Source organism: Triturus cristatus, chromosome 8 (genome assembly GCF_964204655.1).
Source record: "Triturus cristatus chromosome 8, aTriCri1.1, whole genome shotgun sequence".
NCBI classification, from domain to species: domain Eukaryota; kingdom Metazoa; phylum Chordata; class Amphibia; order Caudata; family Salamandridae; genus Triturus; species Triturus cristatus.
Window position 1 is genome coordinate 1056913918 of NC_140591.1, and position 23814 is coordinate 1056937731.

Genomic DNA, 23814 nt, shown 5'->3' on the forward strand with positions numbered 1-23814 from the left:
AGCCTCCAGCCTTGACACCGCTGGAGATTTTTGACTTCCAAAAAAGGGATTAAGTCTGAATGAGGAAATCTTCACAACAGATTTGTCCAGTAGCTCTCCGATGATGAAGCTTCTTCCTCAGACACTGTCTGTAGCCTTTCCCCATTGAAATTCACATTGTCAGAACATTTTCTTCAGAATCTCTTCTAACTCTAAAAGCAAGCACCAACCTGGGCTAATCCACTTCTTGTACCCGACTCGTTCTCTATCACTATATGCCATATTTTTCAACTTTGACCTGGTCTGGAATTACTATATGTCCGGGGTCAGTTGGTTGGATATTTTAGTTGCTAGTTTTGACCTTAAACATAATAAATTCATAACTCCGGTTCTCTATTTTTGTCTCTTCGGTGCCAAATTATTTCTCTGTTTTCATAAATTGGTGTGGGGTTTTCTTCTGCTGTGTTTCACTTTATTCCTGTTTCTATGCTGCATCAATACTTTATATATTGCCTCAAAAATAAACCTGACTGCTTTCATGCCAAGCTACCACAGGTTTAAGCTCAGGTTAATTTAGTGACTTTTGTGGTTCACTCTGACAGGGATTGTGGCTTTTCGTGAGCAGGGTTAACACCCTCCTCAGTCAACAACATAATTTTTCACAATAGCCAAACACTAATATGACCAGGCTCCACATCATTCTCTTCAGTCATTAGTAGTTTAGTTAATGTTTGTTATTTATCTTGCCCTAGCTGCCAAGTGAAACTATTCACATGGATCACTGTAAATCAAGAGCACAGAATGTATCCATTTATTTTAGGATTCGCATACTGCACAATAGAATTCTGACTCTGTCTCAGTGCTTTTGTTTGTCGTTCTCTGGGGGTTTATGACTGGCATGTGGTTGAGGCTTCCTAATAACCGTGTCTGCTTCTACATGCCATCTGGGCATACTAAGAACTAAGAAGATGAGCACTAGTACACAGTGACTGTCCAGTTTCCGTTAAGTACCATATCTAGCAATGCGAGCATTAGATCCTGGTCTTTTTGAGGATAGGCTAAGGGTGATGTTGTGTCATTATATATTTCAAAGGTAAATATTTTCACAAAGGTCGCATGGTTCTTCCTGAACAGGTGAAGCCTGCTTCAGCCCTCAAATGTAGTCATCAGCCCAGGAAATTATTCCCCATGTTTGGCTTTCAGAACCGCTTCTGGAAGATCACAAAGATGAGGGAACAATACAAATTCTCAGCAGGACAATAGTGAAAAACTAGTTTTCAAAGACATGTGATGTCTCGGCCTCCCAATATGCACTTTACTTTCAGTCTTAAACTGCGTACTTTGCTTATTTGTGACTTTGACACAAGGCACATATGTGTATTTTTTTCGAACTAATTCCCATCCTTGATGCCTCGCTTTGAAGCCTTGGTTTAAAGTCTTGAGAAGCTCTCCAATCTTTCACATTCAATTCAATAGATGGAATACAGGAGGCAGAGGAACTTCCTCAGCTTCTTTACATGGTAGCCCAAGCTGTTGTTCAGAGTCATTCTGCAAACTGCATTGAACAGCCCAGGTCAGTTCCTAATCAAGCATGATAAGAAGGTACCTAGAATGAAGGGTGAGTGCAACAGGTCATAAAAGAGTACATAGGCTCAGATAAACAGGACTAATCCTGACGGCGGAAACGCCGGCGCATGAGATTACGTTGCGGTCTCTGACCGGCCGAAGGGCTCCTGGAGCCCGTTGGAATCCAACCCGAATGTCGACCGCCTAGATTGTAATTAGGTGGTCGGAAGTGAAACCGACGATATGATCGGAAAGCCTCTTCCGACTCACATCGTAATAGGGCCCTAAATAACTAAGCCAATTGTGATAGTGTCTGCTGAACACCACAGGATAGCCTGAATGTGATTCAATGTGTTAAGACAATTTTGATGTGCAGGCTTTGGTCAGTAAGAAAAGATCCCATTCCGAGGGGCCTCTGACTTATCTCAGTGACATTTAAGAATGATAAGTTGATCCAGTGTGTCACAAGTGCTAAATAGATTTTCAGGATTTACAGCTAGTCATGCTTCTCATCTATGGTATGTTGGCGTCTTTGTTAATGTAAGTCAGAACAAACTTTACACCTTGTGAATGTCTAAAGGATTGTATATTTCACTTTTCTCAGTAGCTTTATATCAAAACCTCTTTTTTAACTAGGTAAAATTGTCCACTATCAAGTGCCCCTTTTTCTTTTATTACCTTTTGTGAGGCCTTTTCTTGGGGTCCTAGGGCAGTCAGAGGTTTTCTGGACATTAAATCGGGCAATCTATATTCTTTTTTAATTACTTAATTATTCAGTATTCCAGACTCAAAATTACAGAAAAGACAACACAGCAGTCAACAGAGTATACACTAATAAAACCTTTATTTGACTGTTAATTAAAACCATTCAAATGAGGTAAAACAATTAGTAGGATTTTTCATTCATTATATTTACAATAAAACGCATGTACACATAAAAGTATAACCTGTGGTCCTTCTAGCGTCTCTACTCAATCTCTGTAGATTTCAATAATATCCAGTAGACCCTATGCGTAGAGCAAACAGGCATAAAATGTTTCTTAAATGACTGTGAATGTCATGTAAACGAATGAATAAACAATAAAAGTGCTCAGTTTGTGCTGTTTACACTCCCAAACGTGATTTCCTACTTTTATTCTATTTGGCGAACTTCTTGCTTTTTAGCCGTAGATTTCGGAAACCTTGTCCATAAACCTGGGAAATCTCACCCTAAGGACCCGATTCCGATCTCGTTCCGATTATGGATTGCTTTCTGTACAACTCAGATTGGGGGAGTCCAACGGAACGAGTACAATGCATCTGTACGCATCCGGAACCAATTCGGTCAGACTCCCATTGACATCAATGGGAGCCTGTGTTGCGAACGTGAACACAGGCTCCAATTGAAGAAAGAGGTGGTTGGGGAAAACCTTGCACCATGGGGTGCCTGAAACACTGTGCATGGGTGGAAAAGAGGGACCCATGGGTACCCCCACAGGCCCGATTCGAAGGGCCCCGGCTGAAGGGGGGCTAGCTATGGGCTCAAAGACCGATTCTGGTAGCCGTTTCCTTCTGGTGAAACCGAACCAGAAAGGCTGTTCGAATTGGTCATCGTACTTGCTCGCTCAGAAATCTAGTCCATAGAGCTGTACGAATCGGCTGCGGAAAGGATTGACCTGTCCGAATGCCTTTAGGAACCGATTCGGTCAGCCCTAACAGTTTACAGTCATTGCATGTGGTCGTTCGGAACTGGGAACGAATCGGTCAGAAACAAGGGCTTCGGATCGGATTCAGCAAACCCGAATTGGATTCAGTGCCCTTCTGAATGACCCATAAGTCTGCAATCAGGTCCGTGGAAGCAGTGTCTAATGGCCTCCTGACAGGTTTCATCGTTCAGCTCACAAAATAGCGGTTTGAGCAGTGATCTGCAATCTTAGTCAACAGCAGCACAGACACATAAAACATGGGCCCAAAACTCCTTGTGCTAAGAGCAGAAGTAACAGGCTGTGTCAGGTGACTTCTCCTACATCAAATAGTCCCATAATGAGCCTCAGTATTTTAAATTTGAGTGTCTTAGAAATGGCAGTTATACGTTTTGTTGAAGTGCCTTTGCCTGTAGGGTTTGCACATCAGCTTAAGCATATTGAATTTTAACAACTTTCCTCAGGCAGTGTTTAAAACATTCATAGGTGATGTTCAGGGACCATGGTGGAACAATTTGGAGCTCCATGAGGATTTTCTCAGCAGCAATATGCTGCAGCGTGGAATGGGGCTTGATCAAGTCTTAGCGAAGATGATATTTAAATGCCCCAACCTCTGCTTTTTTTAAATTTAAACTAAAGCTTTAGTAAAGTTCCACTTGGCCCAGGGCTTCCTCCATAAGGACAAATTGCAGGTGAATTTGAGCTTCTCTAGTGGAGTTTGGTAATTCGAAAATTGATCTATATAGACTGAATGGAACTAAGTTCTACCATACCCCAAAAGTTTCTGGAAAAGTTTCCAGACCATACACTAATGACGTTAGATGAGTAAAAGGGCTTTTATCTACGGCAGTTGTCTTTAGATAATTAATAAAGTCCTCATCATATTTGCTCCTCTATTTTTCAAAATGCTTTTCCGCTTTGGATGACTATTTAACATGCCCTGCTCTTAGATTAAGTGAGCCAACATCCACCTGGTTGGCACATTGAAGCTTATAGCTTCCTATCAGCAGTACTGCTTTCTGCAGGAAGTGATTTCTTTCCAATCAATGTTCAATGACATTTTTTTAGAGCTGTTCGAAGACAGGAAGCGAGAGAAAAGTGTAATTGAGTACTGCATCACATTTCAGCCCCACATGTGTGATGTCTGCTGGTTGGTCATGCTTGTTCCGGTCATTCATTGCTCGGAGGAGGATGGAGTGATGTATTTCAATTAAGCCACTGTTCTGCTGCGGTGGATGAGACTGTGATGGTGGAATATGCGAGGTTAGATCTTATGTTCTGGTGGACTCAATGTCTGTGTTAAGATGAACAAGATTTAGATTAAAGTCCTACATATTTCCTGTAAGTATTTGCAGAGATAGTGTACTTTCCTTGGAATAGATTTTTCGACCTGCCTTCAAGTATATGCAAAGCAGTAGAAGGTTTTAATGTGGCTTATTAGGAATTGTTAAAAGTATTCCCAGAAGCCATGATTTCCTACTATTTCATATTTCCATTTTAAAATTCATAGTAGTTCTACACAAATGTGATAGCCTTCTGGCTTGCCTCCCTTTTGCAGCTACTGTTGTGCTTGAACAATTTACAATGTCTGGGATTACTAAAACAGTCACATTTTCCAACATAATGTTCCTAATATTTATTTAATCGCACTATCGATGCGGGAGTTTGTTTCTGAAATGAATGAACTAATGACCACTGGACTGTGGATATTTCCTCCAAGGTGTAGGGCGGGGGAGATCATTCATTTTTTTCTGTCCGATGCCACCAGGTATTTACTGCAAGTGACAGACAGAAAAAAGCATCATGCTGTTGATTCTAAATAGGGCAGACAGACTAATGTGCTTACTCCGACAGCCCGTATTCCATCTAATGCTGGAGCAGAATAGAGCGAGAGGACGGAGAGTATGGTTTACCTGGTACTCCGTCACATGTGTGATGGAGTACTCTGTCCACCAAACTCTAAATGACACGCTAAGTGGTTTATTTAAAACTTGGCAGACAGGATACTCCATTATAATACACAAAGAAAACTATGAGTCTTGTAACGTTTAAGACCTAAACACTTGTACGAAGGGAATGCTTAGTAGAGTGAGACTATCAATTCATGTGTAGATATATGTATATATGAATTTGGTTCCCATCATCCACATAATGTGGCTCGCTTCATCATCTGGGAAACCGGGACCTGTTAGAGAAACATCTTCTACTTAGATGTCGTAGATATTGGTCTCATATATGTCCCAGATCTCTTTAGTGGTGTGTTGATTTTTTGTGTGATGAAGGAGAGATGCTATAGTAATAGTTCAGGATGATGACTGCAGTGCAAGTGATAAGTGCTAGTGAGCAAGTGCTGTTTAAAATTGTCTATCAAGGCACAAGAGATACTTTATTAGGACGCTACCTTGATGACAATTAATAAAAACAGTGCTACAACAGTTTAAACAAATAACTGTGATGGAGAGATGGTCTACATGTTTCAGCTACCGGATAATGTTATCCAAGCTTTCGTCAGGACCAAAGGAAGCTACTGCATAAGTGATTTTGTGCCAGAGTAACAAAGACAAACAATTACGATACAACCTGAACCCTGTTATTGGGCCAAGAGGATCCGTGGAGAACAATTTTACTTCATTAACCTACACGGATAAAGACAAAAGAAACACAAAACAAAGCATAACCATTGACATCGTGATCTTATGGGGTCAAAAACCAGTGCATCCAGATAAATGTCTAGTATGCTAGTACTCTAAATGTATCTTGACACCAACAAGTCTGTCCGGATAAGTTCATTAGAAAATTCAAGGCACTTACCCAATTAGTGGTGGGTATGCGCCTCGCCTCACCTGGCAACTGCTCAGGTAAGGGAGGCACCGCTCTGTAAAGTAATAAGAGGGTTCAACATTATAAAACCCCTAAGGTGGTTTGATATATAGAAAAACCGCTTTATACACAGCGCGTGAGGTTAAAAACATAGCTGAGGAGTTCACCGTAAGCCATCCGATTGTCAGAATGTTAGTTAGGAACTAACATTAGTTATGTCTCAAGATCTTACAAGATCGGTGAATGTTAGTTAATGTGAGTTCAAAGATTGGGAGTTTAAAGACCCATATCTAATGGCAGTTACAAATCAGTTGTCAATGTTCATTCTCTAAGGTCGCATGGGAGGAAAGAGATACCCCAGTAGTTCCAAAAAATATACATCGTAAGGTACGCTCGGGTCAGATAAAAGACTCATGACCTCACCCTGTGTCTGTAAAATGAGAAATGAAACTAGTCTTTCATTCTGCTCTCTTGGTTCAAATCCAAGAAGTAGTAAAAGGATGATAGCTGTGCTCTCACCTATCCGTCGGTACCCCTCGCTGATGCTGAGCTCGAAGGGGAGATAACCAGCGTGCGTTGAGCTCCTTGTTTAAGTAAAGAAAAGTGAGATAGGTTACTAGGGATACGAAGTGCGCGTCGATCATTAGATATGGGTCTTTAAACTCCCAATCTTTGAACTCACATTAACTAACATTCACCGATCTCGTAAGATCTTGAGACATAACTAATGTTAGTTCCTAACTAACATTCTGACAATCGGATGGCTTACGGTGAACTCCTCGGCTATGTTTTTAACCTCACGCGCTGTGTATAAAGCGGTTTTTCTATATATCAAACCACCTTAGGGGTTTTATAATGTTGAACCCTCTTATTACTTTACAGACCGGTGCCTCCATTACCTGAGCAGTTGCCAGGTGAGGCGAGGCCCATACCCACCACTAATTGGGTAAGTGCCTTGAATTTTCTAATGAACCTATTCGGACAGACTTGTTGGTGTCAAGATACATTTAGAGTACTAGCATACTAGACATTTATCTGGATGCACTGGTTTTTGACCCCATAAGATCATGATGTCAATGGTTATGCTTTGTTTTGTGTTTCTTTTGTCTTTATCCGTGTAGGTTAATGAAGTAAAATTGTTCTCCACGGATCCTCTTGGCCCAATAACAGGGTTCAGGTTGTATCGTAATTGTTTGTCTTTGTTACTCTGGCACAAAATCACTTATGCAGTAGCTTCCTTTGGTCCTGATGAAAGCTTGGATAACATTATCCTGTAGCTGAAACATGTAGACCATCTCTCCATCACAGTTATTTGTTTAAACTGTTGTAGCACTGTTTTTATTCATTGTCATCAAGGTAGCGTCCTAATAAAGTATCTCTTGTGCCTTGATAGACAATTTTAAACAGCATTTTCTCACTAGCACTTATCACTTGCACTGCAGTCATCATCCTGAACTATTACTATAGCATCTCTCCTTCATCACACAACAAATCAACACACCACAAAAGAGATCTGGGACATATATGAGACCAATATCTACGACATCTAAGTAGAAGATGGTTCTCTAACAGGTCCCGGTTTCCCAGATGATGAAGCGAGCCACATTATGTGGATGATGGGAACCAAATTCATATATACATATATCTACACATGAATTGATAGTCTCACTCTACTAAGCATTCCCTTCGTACAAGTGTTTAGGTCTTAAACGTTACAAGACTCATAGTTTTCTTTGTGAATTATAATACTGTGAATTGGGGATTTTGAAACTATTTGAGTCTTTAAACCAGATCCCTCCGACCCTCACTCTTCATTGAGATACTTTAATATTGAGACAGGATACTCCACCAGTATCCTTTCAACCAAACTAACAGTTCGCAATTTCTATTTAAGGCTGATCAATCTGTCAGGTTTCTGCTGGCAATGTTTTCTGAATGGCGCCATGAGACATGACAGCCACTCAACAAACTTAAAAATGTCTTCAGATGAGTCACTGTGAAGATGGCCCCTCTAAAATTGTAGACCTAGGTCAGGTAGGCAGAGATCTCTAAATATGGTGGGCATTATTTTGTAAGGGCAGAGTATTAACTACACCCGACTGGTGAACTTTGGGATTCCTGTCAAACACTAAAAGAGGCCTTAAGTCTGTTAAGCTCTCATCCCTTTTATGACACTTACCTTGCCACAGGGCATAGCCACTCTCCTTTTCACCATTAGCGGGGCAATATCTGTGAATCTCTTTACCATTATAGTCAGTTCTCCCATAAAAAACAGAAGAAACACAAGTAGGGTAGATTTACAATTGATGTTGTTTTACAGCAGGGGTCCTCAGGCAATAATTCTGTTGCACTCCAAGTGATCAAACACTGTCAATTATCACTTCACTCATTCATAGTAACAGGGTTGATACATTAAAAAAAGAAGATATTCTTCTGGCCCATGGAGCGACCTCAAAAGATATTACTGCTCATAAACACAAAACGCTCCAATGGAGAAACCTTCTGCTTGCCCTGCTCTCCTCGGGCATTTCAAAATCTCTTTTCCATATATCTCTGTATGTTCGCATCATCCACTGTTCTTCACGTCAAACTATTGTCGCATAATTGCGGTGAGTACTCACCACTCCCTCAGTTGCTGTGCTTGCTACAGTGTAAATTATACAACCTCTCAACACAGCATATTTTCAGGTTTGCATACAGGCCCCTCAATACTTTCTCAGTGCTTCTTCTGGAATACTGCAATGTGAATGAGCTAAAAATGTCCATACTTGCAAATAATGTCCTTCTTAGGCAAATCCGGCTCATATGGCCAGTATATTTATTCTTGGCAAGCAATGAAGGGTTCTACAAATCTCCATAATCCCACTTTTGATTTTGTTGACTGTACACAAAAATGCAATTCATTTCAGTGACTAAATTTAATCCACTCTAAAGATTATGTCATCCCACTATGAAAGTGGTATACAGATTGTCACACTCTGTTTATAATATTATGTTGCCAATTCAATATTAATAGCAAGAATAAACATTATCTTACCAAGTTCCACTTCCTGGTTTTGCCCATCAGTAGGATCCAAAATGACTGGTTTATGAACAGTGTCTCTTACTAGAATACAAAACAGATAATAAATGGGTATCAAAGCAGACATAAATATATGTTTTACTGTAGATAGTCATATAAGTGAAATCCTTACAAATACACCCAAATGACGTGCAAGACTATTTCACCATATGCTTGCTGTATCTGGTAGAATGTCAGCTTGTGTGGCTTTCTATCATCTAACAATTACATAGTTCCATATGTCTTAGTGCCAGTCTAAACAGTGAAGCCCACAAACAGCCTACTTGTACCTATTGGTATGGACACATTGTTAGGATATATTCTGTTTCAAGGGAACTCATGCTATCCCATACAGTCTTAATACCTCTCTAAATGAGTGGTCTGAGGTGATAGGATAAAGCTATATATTTCCTTTTATTCCATTTTACATAAACAAAAGGTAAATACATTGTTTCGTGCATAATGGAACTGAAATTACACCTTTCAGCACCTTCAATCATTCTCCCTCTCCCTAGTCCTGCTTAATGGTAATATACTTGGTAACTGTTAGACCTGGCATCCTTGGCGTTGTTTCCCCTAAGCTTTTGCCTTCAGTCCTCCTGTTTTTGCTGACTCCGTTTTTGCTGGCCTTAGGACTCTGTGCCCTTTACCACTGCTAAAAAGTGCTAAAGTACCTGTGCTCTCTGTTCAACACATGGTAACATCTGGTTATACTCAATTGGTATATTTAATTTACTTATTAGTCCCTTGTAAAGTGCAGTACATGTGCCCAAGGCATGTAAATTAAATACTACGAATGGGCCTGCAGCACTGATTGTGCCACCCACTTAAGTAGCCCTTTAAACATGTCTTAGGCTTGTAATTACAGAGCCTGTGTGTGCAGTCTTGCCATGTCAACCTGACAAAATAAACCTTTTGTCAGGGCCAAACCTCCCTTTTTAATACATACAAGTCACCCCTAAGGAAGGCCCTAGACTGGACCAAGGGCAGGGTGCAGTGTATTGAAAGATTTGGACATGTACTTTTAAGTTTGACATGTTCTGGTGGTAATAAAATCTTAAATTCGCTTTCCAAAACTGCAAGGCCTATCTCTTCATTGGGATAATATTAGAGTTGCCTTATTACACTTCATAAGTTCAAGTTTCAAATCGGGAACGATAACTGGTTCAGGTTTGGTGTGTCTGGAATGCTAATTTAAAATTCTAACTTATGGTGAAGTTGGATTTTAAATTACAAATCTGAAAATGTCACTTTCAATAAGTTTGTATTTTCTTGCCTTCGTCATCTTGCGACGGCAGCCTATCTCTGGTCACATAACTGGGTATAGTTAGGCTGAGAGGGGGCACTTCAGTTTAACCACTCTATAGAGGCTTTGGAGGTTTTTAATTGTTCTTAATCTTTGTAATTTGATTTGACTATGCTCATACTGCCTTAATGTGCCCTGAAACTGCTTGAATTTGACTGCCACTCATTTTATTTTATTTTACATACAGCTCGAAATTGCCTGTTTTAATTGTTTTAATTGGAATTTTTGGTTTTAAACACGGGGAAATCGTTTTTTGAACGCTTCCTGTGCCTTATTTGCATATTGCTCATTGGGACCCTAATATCCATCTTGACCATAGAGAGGATCGCTCCTCCTCTTGTTCATAAAGTAGACAGGTTAGCAGTCTAGCTGCACACGCTTACCTATTTATGGCGGCTGCAGCTTGGATGCTCAGCCCAATCCATGCAGTGGGTGTGCCAAAGGCAGGCCTGTCTGCGCCAATCCGTGCCCAACTTGGTCCCAGTGGCCAGGAACCCGGCTCAGTTTCCACCACAGCACCTTATTTTGCTGAGGTACAATGCTGACGAACTTTGCCAGCTTAGGCTCATCCTATACCCGCAATGCGCGCATGTCATTGAGCCGGACAGCCTCCTCAGAAGTGGAGTGGTCTGCCAGTATTGTGGATTCACATTGGATAGAAACCTACACCACACTGATAACATGCAAGACACGCAGGGAATTATAGCACACTGGAAAATTGGGCTCATGAATTGCAGGTCCCTCCCAGGCCATAACATAGAGGTGGAGATGCTTCTAGAAGAAGAAGCACTCAATATACTTTTTATTACAGAACCCTGGCTGATTTAGAGCTCTACTCCTGGCATTATCATGACCCTCCCCCCCAGGTTACACCATTAGCAGGCAGGACAGGGTGGGAAAACCAGGTGGGGGAGTGGCAATTATTTACAAATCTCTGTTCACTTGCTCTATTATGCCTCTGACGTTAACCAGCTGTGACGCTATGCAGGTTAGAATTTAACTCGCCCCCCCTTCCGCTATCTCTAGTACTCTCCTTTACAGACCCCCCGGTCCCCACACAACATTTTAGATGCCCTCCCGGATCTCCTTGCTAGTTGTATCATAGGAATAGAAGCTTTTACAGCACTTGGTTATTTTAATTTCCACCTTGATCAGTCAGTCAGTCATAACCACTTTAATCGATTAATTAAAATCATAAAAGTACATCACAATAATTCGTACACATAAAAACTTTACAAAATACAATTTAAAAAATAGTTCACATAGTGGTCGACCAAGCCAATAAATATGCCCCTAACAACAGTATACAAACTGAGCATCAAGTTTTTTCCTTTTCCTTACCGCAGTTACTAAAAAATTACCAATATTAAAAATTATCCATGGGGAGTCAAGTAATTGAAGGTACATCAGTGCTGGTTTTACTGGGTAGAAGCCTCTCCCTTGTAGCAAAGGTAAAATGTACTTTGTTCTAATTACTGTGTAATGGTTGCAGAATAGGATAAATTGCGTAGTATCCTGAATTGAACTGTCGTCGCAATTACACAAAGCAGCATCTTCTGGTTTGCACCAACCTTGAAAACTACCTAGATTAAAATGTATTAAATTAAAACGAAATCTTGTCAGCAGCCAGCGGTGAAAATGATTCGAGACTAGTCTAAGATAGGGCTCAATCTGGGGGGAAGTTATTAATAAAAAATGTGTCCTTACTGATGCTTTATTGAGTTCCACCCCTCCCGCTCTAGAGACCTTAAAGTCAGGAATTGGGTTTTAATCTGGTTAACATCCCCTTTAGCAATTGTTTCTGGATTGTCATAGAGCTCAGGGCGTCCTAAGAAGTAAAATGATTTCTTAATGTACAGGAGCCACGGTATATCTAGAGCTCTATCTAACCCCATACAGTCTTTTAAAATCAGTCGATTCAGGGAGAGTTCGGGGTTCAGCCATGTTTTCAACCAGAATACCAGGGGGGCCAGGCTAATATGATCAGACACATAGTTCATTCCCAATTCTTGATGGATTGAAAAAGTCGGGGTAGACTTGGGGACAGAGAGAATAGAGCGAAGGAATTTATTTTCTACAGTTTGTACGCCCTCTGCTTTTTTATATCCCCAGATAGCAGCTCCATAGGTCGCTAAGGCCAGACATTTCGCCCTATAAATGGCAAGAACTGCCTCACATGGTTTGCCACCCAGCTGTCGAGTAAAACTTAATATAGCTGAGGAAGATCTACCTTGATGATCCTGATAACAATTCCGCCAATAGACTTCGCTCAGATCTTGAAACCCTACAACTCCTTCAGTTAGTGAACGGCGCCACTCATGAAATAGGGCATATCCTAGACCCAATCTTTTTTAATGACCTTAAGATTCAGGTGCTTTGTCCGGTCCCAGTCCCTTGGTCTGATCATAGTTACATCCCCATTCTTTACACTAAAGTATCCAGTCAGACACGACCGGTTGGGGACATGAAGCCAGGCAGGAATTGGCCCAGGGGCGCTCCAGAAAAATGGATCAATCTCCTAAAGTCTAACATACCATTACTAAGAGATGATCCTAACAAGACCCAGCACGTTGGTCGGACTAGATCAATGACTCCGTGGAAAAATGCTTTGGGAAACCTATTGTGAAAACAAAATGCAACCCCAGGAGAGTTGCCTGGTTTAACGGCGCAAAGAATAAATGTAAGAGACTAGAAAGGAATTGGAGGAAGACCTATCCCCCTGATCTTAAGACGATGTACAAAAGCGCCATCCGACAGTATCACAATGATATCAAGGAAGCTCAGAGAAAACACTATGAAGAGCAGATCAGTATGACTGCCAACTCCCCCAAAGAGGTTTTTAAAATTGTGAAGTCCATTACCACAATTGAACAGAGTACCCCTACACTCCAATCCTCCAAGGAGAGATGCAATGAGCTAGCCACTTTCTTTAAAAATAAAAATGAAATTATTCATTGCTCACTGCACCTGAACCCTTTGGGTGACTCTGAAGTTATGCAGGACATCCCTGGGAGCTCTGGCCAGAACCACAGTCCTGACCTATCTGCCCTCCCAACCACCCCTGCTCCTGAATTTTATCCGGCACTAAGAACGGAACACCTGGGTGCTCTCCTGAAGAACATAAAATCAGGTTCACCGCTCGACCCAGCCCCCCCTTACATTGTTCTCCAAGATGGGGAGCCAGTTCTCTCCACAATAGCAGACCTCATCTCGCAATGCCTGAGCACCGGGATAGTGCCAAAAAAATGGAAGCATGCCATTGTAAAGCCTTTGCTCAAGAAGGTCCATCTTGATCCCACAGTACTGGGGTATTTTCACCCCATCTCATTGCTCCTCATTCTAGGCAAAGTTGCGGACAAACATGTTAATAGCATTATTCCACAATTCCCGGAGAATAATATTCTGCACCAGTCCCAGATGGGGTTCTGTCCTGAACACAGCACAGAATCTTCTCTCCTCCTAGTCACCGAGAAGCTTAAAAATATACTTGACTGGAGGGAGCGGCTGCCATCCTTCTTCATGACCTTAGCGCAGCGTTTGATACTGTTGATCACAGAATCTTAATACATAGACTAGGGGAGATTGGGATTCAGGATAAGGCCAGCCATGGCCTCCTTCCTAAGTGAACAGCCATTCCAAAGTATGGAAGGTGGCTTCCTCGCTGACTTGTTGGCTGCCACATACAGAGTTCCTCAGGGTTTGGCGCTCCGTCCCACTCTGTTTAATGTTTACATGAGCCCACTTGCACATATTGTAAAGGAGTTTGGACTGTCAATTGTGACCTATGCCAACTACACACAATTGGTAGTCTCAGTGTCTGATGCAACTAACTCCAATCATTTGCAGATGGTACCATGCATGGAAAAGATAGCAAACTGGATGCCAACTGTAGTCCAAAGCTCAACGGTGAGAAAACTGAGTTTATGTTTCTGGGCAATTGCACAGACCCTTAAAACAACATCAGCTGGCCGGATAACTGGGGTGCACCCCCCACCCCCAAGCCTTCCATCAAGATCCTGAGGATGTGGCTAAGTCAGAATCTTTCTATGGATACCCAAGCAAAAAAACTCTCAGCCACCTGCTTCGGTATTCTGCGTTTGATCCGGAAGATCATAGACCTTCTCCAAGATCAGGCTCGGAGAACGGTGATGCAGGCACTAGTGGTCTCAAGATTGTACTACGGTAACTCACTATAGGTAGGGGCCTCAAAATACGTAGTCAACAGGTTTCAGGGTGCCCATAACACCGCGGCCAGGATGCTACTGAATATACCCAAGCAGGAGTCAGTGAAACCCCCACTGAGCAAACTCCACTGGCTTCCCATCCAATCCAGGGTCAAGTTCAAGGCCCTCTGCCGAGCCCAAAAAGCTATAAATGGCAGGGGTCCTGCTCTGTTATAATCTCTAATTTCCCTATATGTCCCCAGGAGGTCCCTCAGGTCATCATCTGACTTCCTCATGAGTGCAACAAGGATAAAAAGAGCCAGATTAGGAGGGAGATCCTTATCTCACTTGGTCCCAAAACTCTGGAACTGGTACTCCTAAAGGACGTATGCAGCTTCAGGATGAAGCTCAAAACCTGGCACTTCCCATGATTGCTCTTCCACAACACCCTGTCATCCTCTCTGCAGCGCTGGGAAGCCCTTGGGCAGCTATGCGCTTTACAAATCACATGAAGATAAACAGAGTTTGCAGTTGGGATTTCTGTATTCCTCCCAGACAGTCACTTTGGGGGCTTAGGTGTGACTGGAAGAGTCATCACTGGCAGAATGGTAAGGAGGAGCTGGGCCCAGCCTCATTTACATCTGAAGGGCTACATTCTCCCTGTAGTTAGTCTGGAGCCAGGGCAGGGAAGGCAGGGCATCTGTGGACTTCAAAGGCATGCCTCTAGAAGCTTTTCCCCACTTCAAAGATAGAACTTTGTATAAAAGAAAGGCCTCAGACATCACCACTTCAGCACACTTCTGGACCTGTGGATATTCTGTCAGGAAGAAGGACTGCTGTGCTGCTGCAAGGATTGCCACTCTGCTGCACTGCTGATCTGTAGGAACTGCTGCTCTGCAGTGTTTACCTGCTGCCCTCTTGCCTGGGCGAGACTTGCCTCTAGCCAGACTAATGATAAGCCAGCTGAGGTTCTAATCCAAGCGTACTCTGATTAACCATTTTAGGCCAAAAGATTGCAAACAAAACTCAAGTTGAATTAGATATTTAAAACATGCCAAGATTGTCATTCTGGTCCAAGATTTTTAACATGTTTTTGGAGTAGCTGTTTTCATTCTTCACTTCGTTTTGCCCCTCCCATGTCTTTTCAGCATCAAAATTTACTCAGGCTCCTGAAATAACCGATGTACCTGGTTCAAAGCTAGAGTATTCTCACTATTAAGGATTCTGTGACGAGAAGAAGAATAGCAGAGATTGGGCTTACTGGTAATTTATCAAGGATTTTTTAGATAATTCTAAATCAGCCAATCAGTGCTTTCTTACAAACTCCATACAAGCATCTAACAACAAGGAACAGTATTCAAAATTAACACACTACTTACCAATAGCATTTATGATAACCACAGACCTCACTAGCCACAGGTCTGTTTTGTTAAATTGAATGTAGTCACATGCATAGATGCCTGAATCTGTTTCATAGATATAGTTCCAGATAATTTCCTTTTCCTTTATCTCAAGGGAATATCTGATTGTATCTGGAACCATTAGGTTCCCATCCTGATAAATAAATTAGAGTGAAAAAAGGTATTTTATGTTATATTTATCACAGCACGAACATGCATTGTCAAGTATAGGTCATATTTTTAAGTGTTTACCTTATACCACTTCACTGAGTACCTCTGTGTATCTTTATAGCAGTTCAGTGATGGGCAATAAAGGGAATTTCCAGTATTAATGAAAAAGTAAAGTTTAGTTTCTCCAAAGTTGGAACAATTGATTTTCTCCTCAACATCCAGAATGATTTTGAGACAAAGTAGTTCCTTTCTGAAGTGCATCAAAAGAAGAAAAACGCTAAATAAGCACAGAGTATTGATTAAGTAAATAATATAACATGAATCTTTGTAAAGTGCATATTCACCCAAAATTGACTTTTGGTGCCATGTGGCAGATGTGCCTTTCCCCAACATGTTGCTACTCATTCATTTTATCAACCTCATGAGAATGAAAGTAAGAATGGAACAACCATGAATAAAACTGTTGAACATTGGGTCAAGCACAGATTCCTACAGTGCATGCAGTGGTCCACTGAGCCTTAATACCCAGTATTATATACCCACTCCTACCCCACAATTATGATGTATCAATACGAATATCAACTTAATGACAATGTAGCATTGAGGGTGAGCCTTCCCAAGAAAAAAGTATTTTTGTTATTATTCAAGATTTCCCATTAATAAGTTAAAATCCTTGCTGTTTCTGTTTAGAACAGGGGCACTGCTAAATTTTCCTAAATGCAATTTTATTTGGATTCTTGGCTAAATGAGTATGGAGCAGTCATGGCTGGCATGGCTCCCGGGTGGCAGGGTGGGTAGGGGGGTCACGCTGGGGGTTGCGCGGGTTCGGGGGGGGGGGTAATTTAAATTTTAAAAAACTTACCTTACCGGGTCCCGTGCCACCTCAGCTCCTGGCTGGGTCCTGCATTTTTCCAACAGAAAGCAGCCACAGGCAGCCTCCCTTCCCTCCCCTAAGCCAATCATAATGCTGCAATGGCAGTGTTGTGATTGGTGGGGACGGAGCCCAGCCCGGCGCCTATGGGGAGACCATTTTCTCTATGTAGGCAGCTTACAGCCTACATAGAGGAAAGTCAGATTGCGCATGACTGGTTTGGTCAGCCCCAGAGGACCGACCAAACTGTCAGGGCCCACAGCATTGGGCAAGCCACTCCTCCCTGACCTGCCCATCTGCCCGCCCCCAACCAGGCATACCCTTCTACTTTCTCGCAGTGCGAGAAGCAGAAACATAAAATGGGATTTAAAGTACCATTTTATGTTTCCATGTGGGTTGACGCTCCTCGACCCTAATGGAGGAGCTGCCCCTGGTGTGGAGGATTAAAACTGGAAGAAGCTTCTCTTTTCCCTGATAGGTCCTAGGCCCTGCAGCTCCAGTTATTAACAGTGATGAATGGCCTTTACCCAGTAGGATGAAGGCTCTTTGAGCATGGATAGGCATTCACTGGGCACGAGATGTTACACACATTTATTATATGGGGGTAAACCGGCAAACAATATACTGCCAGCTACAAATGCTGTGGTGAAGACTGAAAAATAGTCTGGAAAGGGAAATTGACAACCCTAAACACCATTGAGAGTGGGGACCACCTTAGAGGTGTTGAGTGGTCTTGTAGGATTTAGAGGGAGGGAAGGCACAGGTTTCTATACATTGGAAGATGTATGGTGTACTTCAGGTACTGTATCATGTCTACCGTTGCAGATTGAATAAAGGCTAGAAAATCCCCAGACGTTTAAGTTATTGCAACTCAAGCATACATTGAAATCATGGCCCAAGAAAGCAAGAGGTGTACTAAGAACTGTGACCACAAAAGGCAAGGCTATTGTAAGGATGACAAAAAAAGCAGTGAATTGAAAGTGGTTTATGTCTGTGGGGTTGTTGACAAAGATGCACCTTGATTAACACTATGTGGAGTTTGATTATGTGTTGTGATTATTGCAAACTACAGGACACAAGTTAGAACAAATAGGGAAATGGCACTGGAATTTAGGTCAGGAATAAATGCACTCACCATTCGCCAAGGGATATGGGGTACACAGGAGGCAACTAAAGATTATAAACTATTCATTCATCAAGGACTGATAGTAATGAAGAGGGATGTCGCACAACAATGTGCATTGTTGCAGAGTGAGAGGTGGGTGCAGAGCGTCCATCTCCAAAAGGAATTTGACAACATTTTGGGGGGTCGTAATGGAATATCATGGTTTTGACTAGAATAATATGACATCCTGGAGAATGTGATCAACCTCGTTATAAGTCAGTAATCCTGCATGAATGAATGTCAAAACAAAAAAAAAAAATCAATTATGTTTTCTTTATTCTTTATGCTGTTAATTGATGTAAATATCTATAATGGATTGATACGCTGATAATAACATCAAACAGACATCACTGTGATAGATGCATATCACAATCATTCCTTGTCTTCCTTTATAATAGTGCTGCTTTTCATCATAGTAAAATATAAAACTCAATAAAATATGATTAAAAAGCTAAAATTATATCGTTATCAGTTCTAAATCAACCTGCCTACTAGGAAGCCCCATGCTGTTTATTAAAATGACATATGATGGTAATTCTTTTTATATAACATTTGTATTGCAAGTGCTCTGTCGCCACATTTAGGCATAAGCAAGTTTTTTTCTCTTCTCATTTGCTTGCAATAAACGAAAAGTAGTAATTACACCATGTTATCAAGTCCAGACCAACTGGCCTTTCTAAGGCTTATTGGTTCATTTGTTCTGCTTTGTTTCTATGTTCTGACCTTGTGTAATGACCTAAGGCACTACAGCCTGTTGCAGAAAAGATGTGTTTGACACCAGGTTCTCTAGTACTGATCTATGGTACTGCAACCTCCATCAGAGAAGATCTGTTACTGACACTGGAAACCTCTAATAATGACCTAAGGTTCTACAGCTTGCTATTGGAAGGTTCTGTGTCTGAACCGTAGGATATCCAGTAATGACCTATGGTACTGCAGCCTGCTACAGTAAAGGGTTTTGTATGACACCAGTGACCTCTAGTATTAACCTATGGTACTGCACCCTGCATCAGAGGAGATCTGTTACTGACACTGGAGTCGAGTCCTCTAGTAATGACCTAGGGTAGTACACCCTGCTACTGGAAAGATTCATGTGTGAGCCCCAGGACGTACAGTAATGACCTAAGGTACAACAGCCTGCTACAGAAAATAATATTTTGTCTGATAGTAATCATCCAAGGTTCTGCAGCCTCATAGAAAAAAATATTTGTCTGACTCTAGGCCTCGGAGATCAATTTCTGTTTTTTGCTCACTGCTTTGCCATTTTACTTTAAGCAGATACCAACAAATGTAGCTTTTTCAAAATCTATATTTACAAAAGTCAGGGGATTACAAAAGTCAGGGGATTACATTTTAATCAATCGTGCCCACAGCATTATTTATATGTTGCACAAATTATATTAATTGATAAGGTTCTTTTAACCTTGTAGATCAAGTCTTGCTTCCAACTGGTATGCACGTGAATCATTGTTCGTCCTCACTCAACTGTTCTCGCGTTTTATTTTTGTGCACCTCGTGCTAATGCAAATACCTGGTAAAAACCATGGGGCAGATTTACAAGCCCCTTGCGCCTCTTTTACGCCGCCGTTGCATCACTTTTGTGACGCAGCGGCGGCGTAAAGCCAGCACCATGCTGCGGGGTATTTACAACGTGACGCATCTGGGAGATGCGTCACGTTGTAAAGCCCTGCGCCACATTTAGGTGTTCCGGCGCAGGGGGGGGGGGCGTTCCGGCGCAGGAACACCTCCTAAAAGTGGTCTACAAGATTTCACTCAGTCACTTTTAAGGCCATGCTGCGTCAAAACCCTGCGCCTGCTTGAAGCAGGCGTAAGGATTGACGCAGCATGTTAGGGATAGGGCACCCCCAAGCCTTGCTGGAGCTGCATCGCGCTTGTGACGCAACTCCAGCAATGCGCCGCCTTTCTGACGGGGGATGCGTCACGCATCTGCCCATCCGAGCGCCACGGTGCGCCGCATTGTAAATGCGGCGCATCAGTGGTGGCGCACGGGTGGGCAGATGCGTCGCAACTCTTCTGGCGCATCTCTGCTGATTAGCAGAGATGCGCCACAAGTCGTAAATCTGCCCCAAAGAATGTAAACATGAATACATCAAAAACATAGGGTAGTGCATATAAAACTATGATAACAATAATTATTATCAGTCAAGCATTAGCTTGAATTGGGGCCATACCATCTCTGTGATATGGCCTGCTGAAAAGAGAGCACAGTCACCTTTTTACCATTGTTTCTTTCCAATTTCGAGGACAGACCTCGGCTAGAGGTACTCCAGCCTGGTTGCAAGAAGTGCATATGCCCTTCTCCCTGGACCTCTGTCTCAATGGATTTCTATCAACACCCTAAAGTACTGCACACCACTTCAGAAATGTAATTGTATTTGACTCCAGGGTACTCTAGTAATGTTCCAAGGTGCTGCACCCAGCTTCTAAAAAGAAAGAAATTTGTGTCTGATTCCAGACACAGCATACTGATTGGATGAGTTGTACCCTTTTACTAACAACATCAAACAATTATTTTTCACCACATTTTTGTACCACCTTAGCAGAGGGCTGTACAGGTTTAGGCCCATATTTACAAATGGCTTGCGTCACTTTGTGTTACTTTTGTATGGCAGACCTGATGTAAAATTATTTTTGGTATTTACAAAGTAGCACAAATGGCTGTTTGCATTGTTTTGTAAAAAAAAAAAAAAATATTAACAGTACATTGCGCTGCCTTCTCTCATTTTGAATCAGAGAGGCATTTCAATAGTGGTGCTGGGCGTTCCTGTGCATCCACCTATGCATTTTGATGCAAACCCATATCTACAAGGACTTGTAGATGTAGATATTTAGATAAAAATAGTGCGCCTACCTAAGGGTGGTACAACAAGGAGAAAGATATTTATTTCTCCTCCTTATTTCATTTTGCAGCACCATGCACAGAGGAAATAGCCTGACTAGGTGGCTTTTGTGCAGGAAAGTAACCCTTCCTGACAGTACCGCAAACTAGAGGAACTACATATGTCTGACTCCAGCAGTCTCTGGTAAAGCCTAAGGTGCTACACTGTGCTTCAAAAAAGGAACTGTGTCTGATTCCAGGCAGTCTGATTAAGAAAACATTCACTTCCGGCTCCAGGGACCTCCAGTATAGACCCAGGCCACAGCAGCTTGGTTACAACGAGAACACCTATCTGACTCCAAAAGCCTCAGGTATTGAAGCTTGAATCTAGCAAGGACATTTGCCTCACTCCAAGGGACTCTAGTAATAGCTTATGGTTCTGCACCCTGCTTAATCGAAGATTTTTTTCTTGACTCCAGAGATCCTTAGTAACGAACAAACACAATGCAGTCTGCTACAGAAACTGATTTGTGTCTGACCCCAGGGAATAATTATTCATTTTGCACATTGTGATACAATTTTGATTTTAGCAGATGACAGTACATGTAGCGTTTGTTAAGCTCAATTTACAAACTTAATAATAGCTGTTGGCTTCGTTTGCTCGCGCTTCTCAGCAACTGGCATTAGTATTTCCGACTGTTTTAAAAAGCACGATTGTATGTTATTTTAATTTGCGTGAAACTACTACTCAATTACTATTTCAACTGTATATGAGTGGGAATAAGTGAAGGGGTGTCTAAGCACCGGAATTGAACATACCTACTGTACTCTCTTTCACTGATTTGGGGGGGCGCTTCATTGGGCAGTTGTGCTGCGGGACTCTCCGGTCCACCACGGTCCTTTTATTACCGATTGAGTGGAGAGAGGTCACCCGGTTTCAGGTGGACACTAGCGGCCGCCATCTTGTTAAAGTCAGCGCTCTAGTGTTCCACCGCCAAGTCATTTATAAGCACGCTAATCGCGGGCGCGCAGCGGAGCTGTTGGCTTCGTTTGCTCGCGCTTCTCAGCAACTGGCATTAGTATTTCCGACTGTTTTAAAAAGCACGATTTTATGTTATTTTAATTTGCTTGAAACTACTACTCAATTACTATTTCCACTGTATATGAGTGGGAATAAGTGAAGGGGTGTCTAAGCACTGGAGTTGAACATACCTACTGTACTCTCTTTCACTGATTTGGGGGGGGCGCTTCATTGGGCAGTTGTGCTGCGGGACTCTCTGGTCCACCACGGTCCTTCTATGACCGATTGAGTGGAGAGAGGTCACCTGGTTTCAGTGGGACACTAGCAACCGCCATCTTGTTAAAGTCAGCGCTCTAGCGTTCCACCGCCGAGTCATTTATAAGCACGCTAAACGCGGGCGCGCAGCGGGCGCGCCGCAGGCGCTCCGAAGGCGCGCACAAGGCAAGCCCGTCTGCACCCGTCCGCGCATGGACGCTGCAAGCAGCCAGAGACCCTGAGGATTCTTTTTTTCCCGCTACTATGTCATCTCGAGTCGCCCTGGGGAATGCGCTTGCAGGCTAGAATCAGATCTTAGGCCTTTGAAAAACCATCAACTCCACGGTCCCTGGCCAACGAGCAAAAGGCAAAGGGCAGGGAGATCCGGGAAGAAGAATGGGCGGGAAAGACAGCAAGGGAGCTCGAACTCGCTTCCGGGGGAGGTTAGTAATCAAGGAGCAGGGGCATCTAACCTTTGTAAAGGGTTATACATTAATGCTAGATCTATTCCCAAACACGCCACAGAAATTTGGGATATGTTGGAAGACTGCAAACCAGAGATATGTTGTTTTACGGAGACGTGGTTACACATTGACTCGGCCCCGTCTCTAGCTATTGCTTTCCCCCCCGATTACATGATTTTAAAGTTGGATAGAATAGGAAAACGAGGGGGGGGGACTGGCTATTGCATTTCGGACCAGGATAGATATAGAGGTGCTAGACACAATCTCATCCCCGTTGATGGAGCTGATGATTGTATCCATCGAACTAGCAAAGTATTACAAAGCAACTGGTGCGATTGTGTACCACCCTCCGGGGGAAAACAAGAAGGGCTTCTGCTCCTTGCTACTAGAAACTCTTGCCCTATATGTCCTGCAATCAAATGATTTTTTCCTCCTTGGGGATTTTAATCTCTATTTTGACATGAATCAGAATACTGACATGGCTGATCTGCTGGCAGTCATGGAATCGTTAGAACTTCGGCCCACAGTAGTTGGCCCTACCCATACAGCTGGCCATACGCTGGATAACATATTTACCAATATTTCCAGCTGGCTCTCTGAACCGCCCCTAGTAGTGAGCTGGTCTGACCACAGGGTTTTGAATTTTTTCGTTTATGGTTCCCAAAGCCCCTAGAATAACGCTAGGGAGGAAAGTGTGGCAGAGACAATGGAGGAAGGTTACATCCAAGAGTTTCAGCGCAGTATTCTCCCAGCCTCAGCTTTATGATTCCCAGAACTTAAATGTAGCTCTCGATATATTAGAGGCAGAGATCACAAGAACCTTTGACCAGATTGCCCCATTCAAATCAGTTACAATTTATGACAAGAAATGCCCAGCCCCCTGGTATTCGGATAACCTTAAGACTGAGAAGTCGGCTTGTAGAGTAAGGGAAAGAAAGTGGAGAAAAACAAAAACTGACTCAGACAGACTGGCATATAACATTGCTCATAGGAGTTGTCTTAATATTTGCAATACGGCAAGAAGAACCTTCTTGACCACTCGCATTGAAGG

At 42.4% G+C, this 23814-nt stretch overlaps 1 protein-coding gene across 1 annotated transcript in view; it reads right to left on the reverse strand.

The window, feature by feature from the left end:
* LOC146805376 (interleukin-18 receptor accessory protein-like) overlaps nt 1–23814 on the reverse strand; it is a 253044-nt gene that overhangs the window by 46738 nt on the left and 182492 nt on the right. Inside the window, exons 4-6 of the mRNA XM_085622596.1 lie at nt 16230–16398; nt 15957–16131; nt 9085–9153 (exon numbers count right to left, since the gene is read on the reverse strand). Of these exons, the coding sequence (XP_085478722.1) occupies nt 9085–9153; nt 15957–16131; nt 16230–16398 (413 nt within the window). The remainder of the gene's footprint in view (nt 1–9084; nt 9154–15956; nt 16132–16229; nt 16399–23814) is intronic.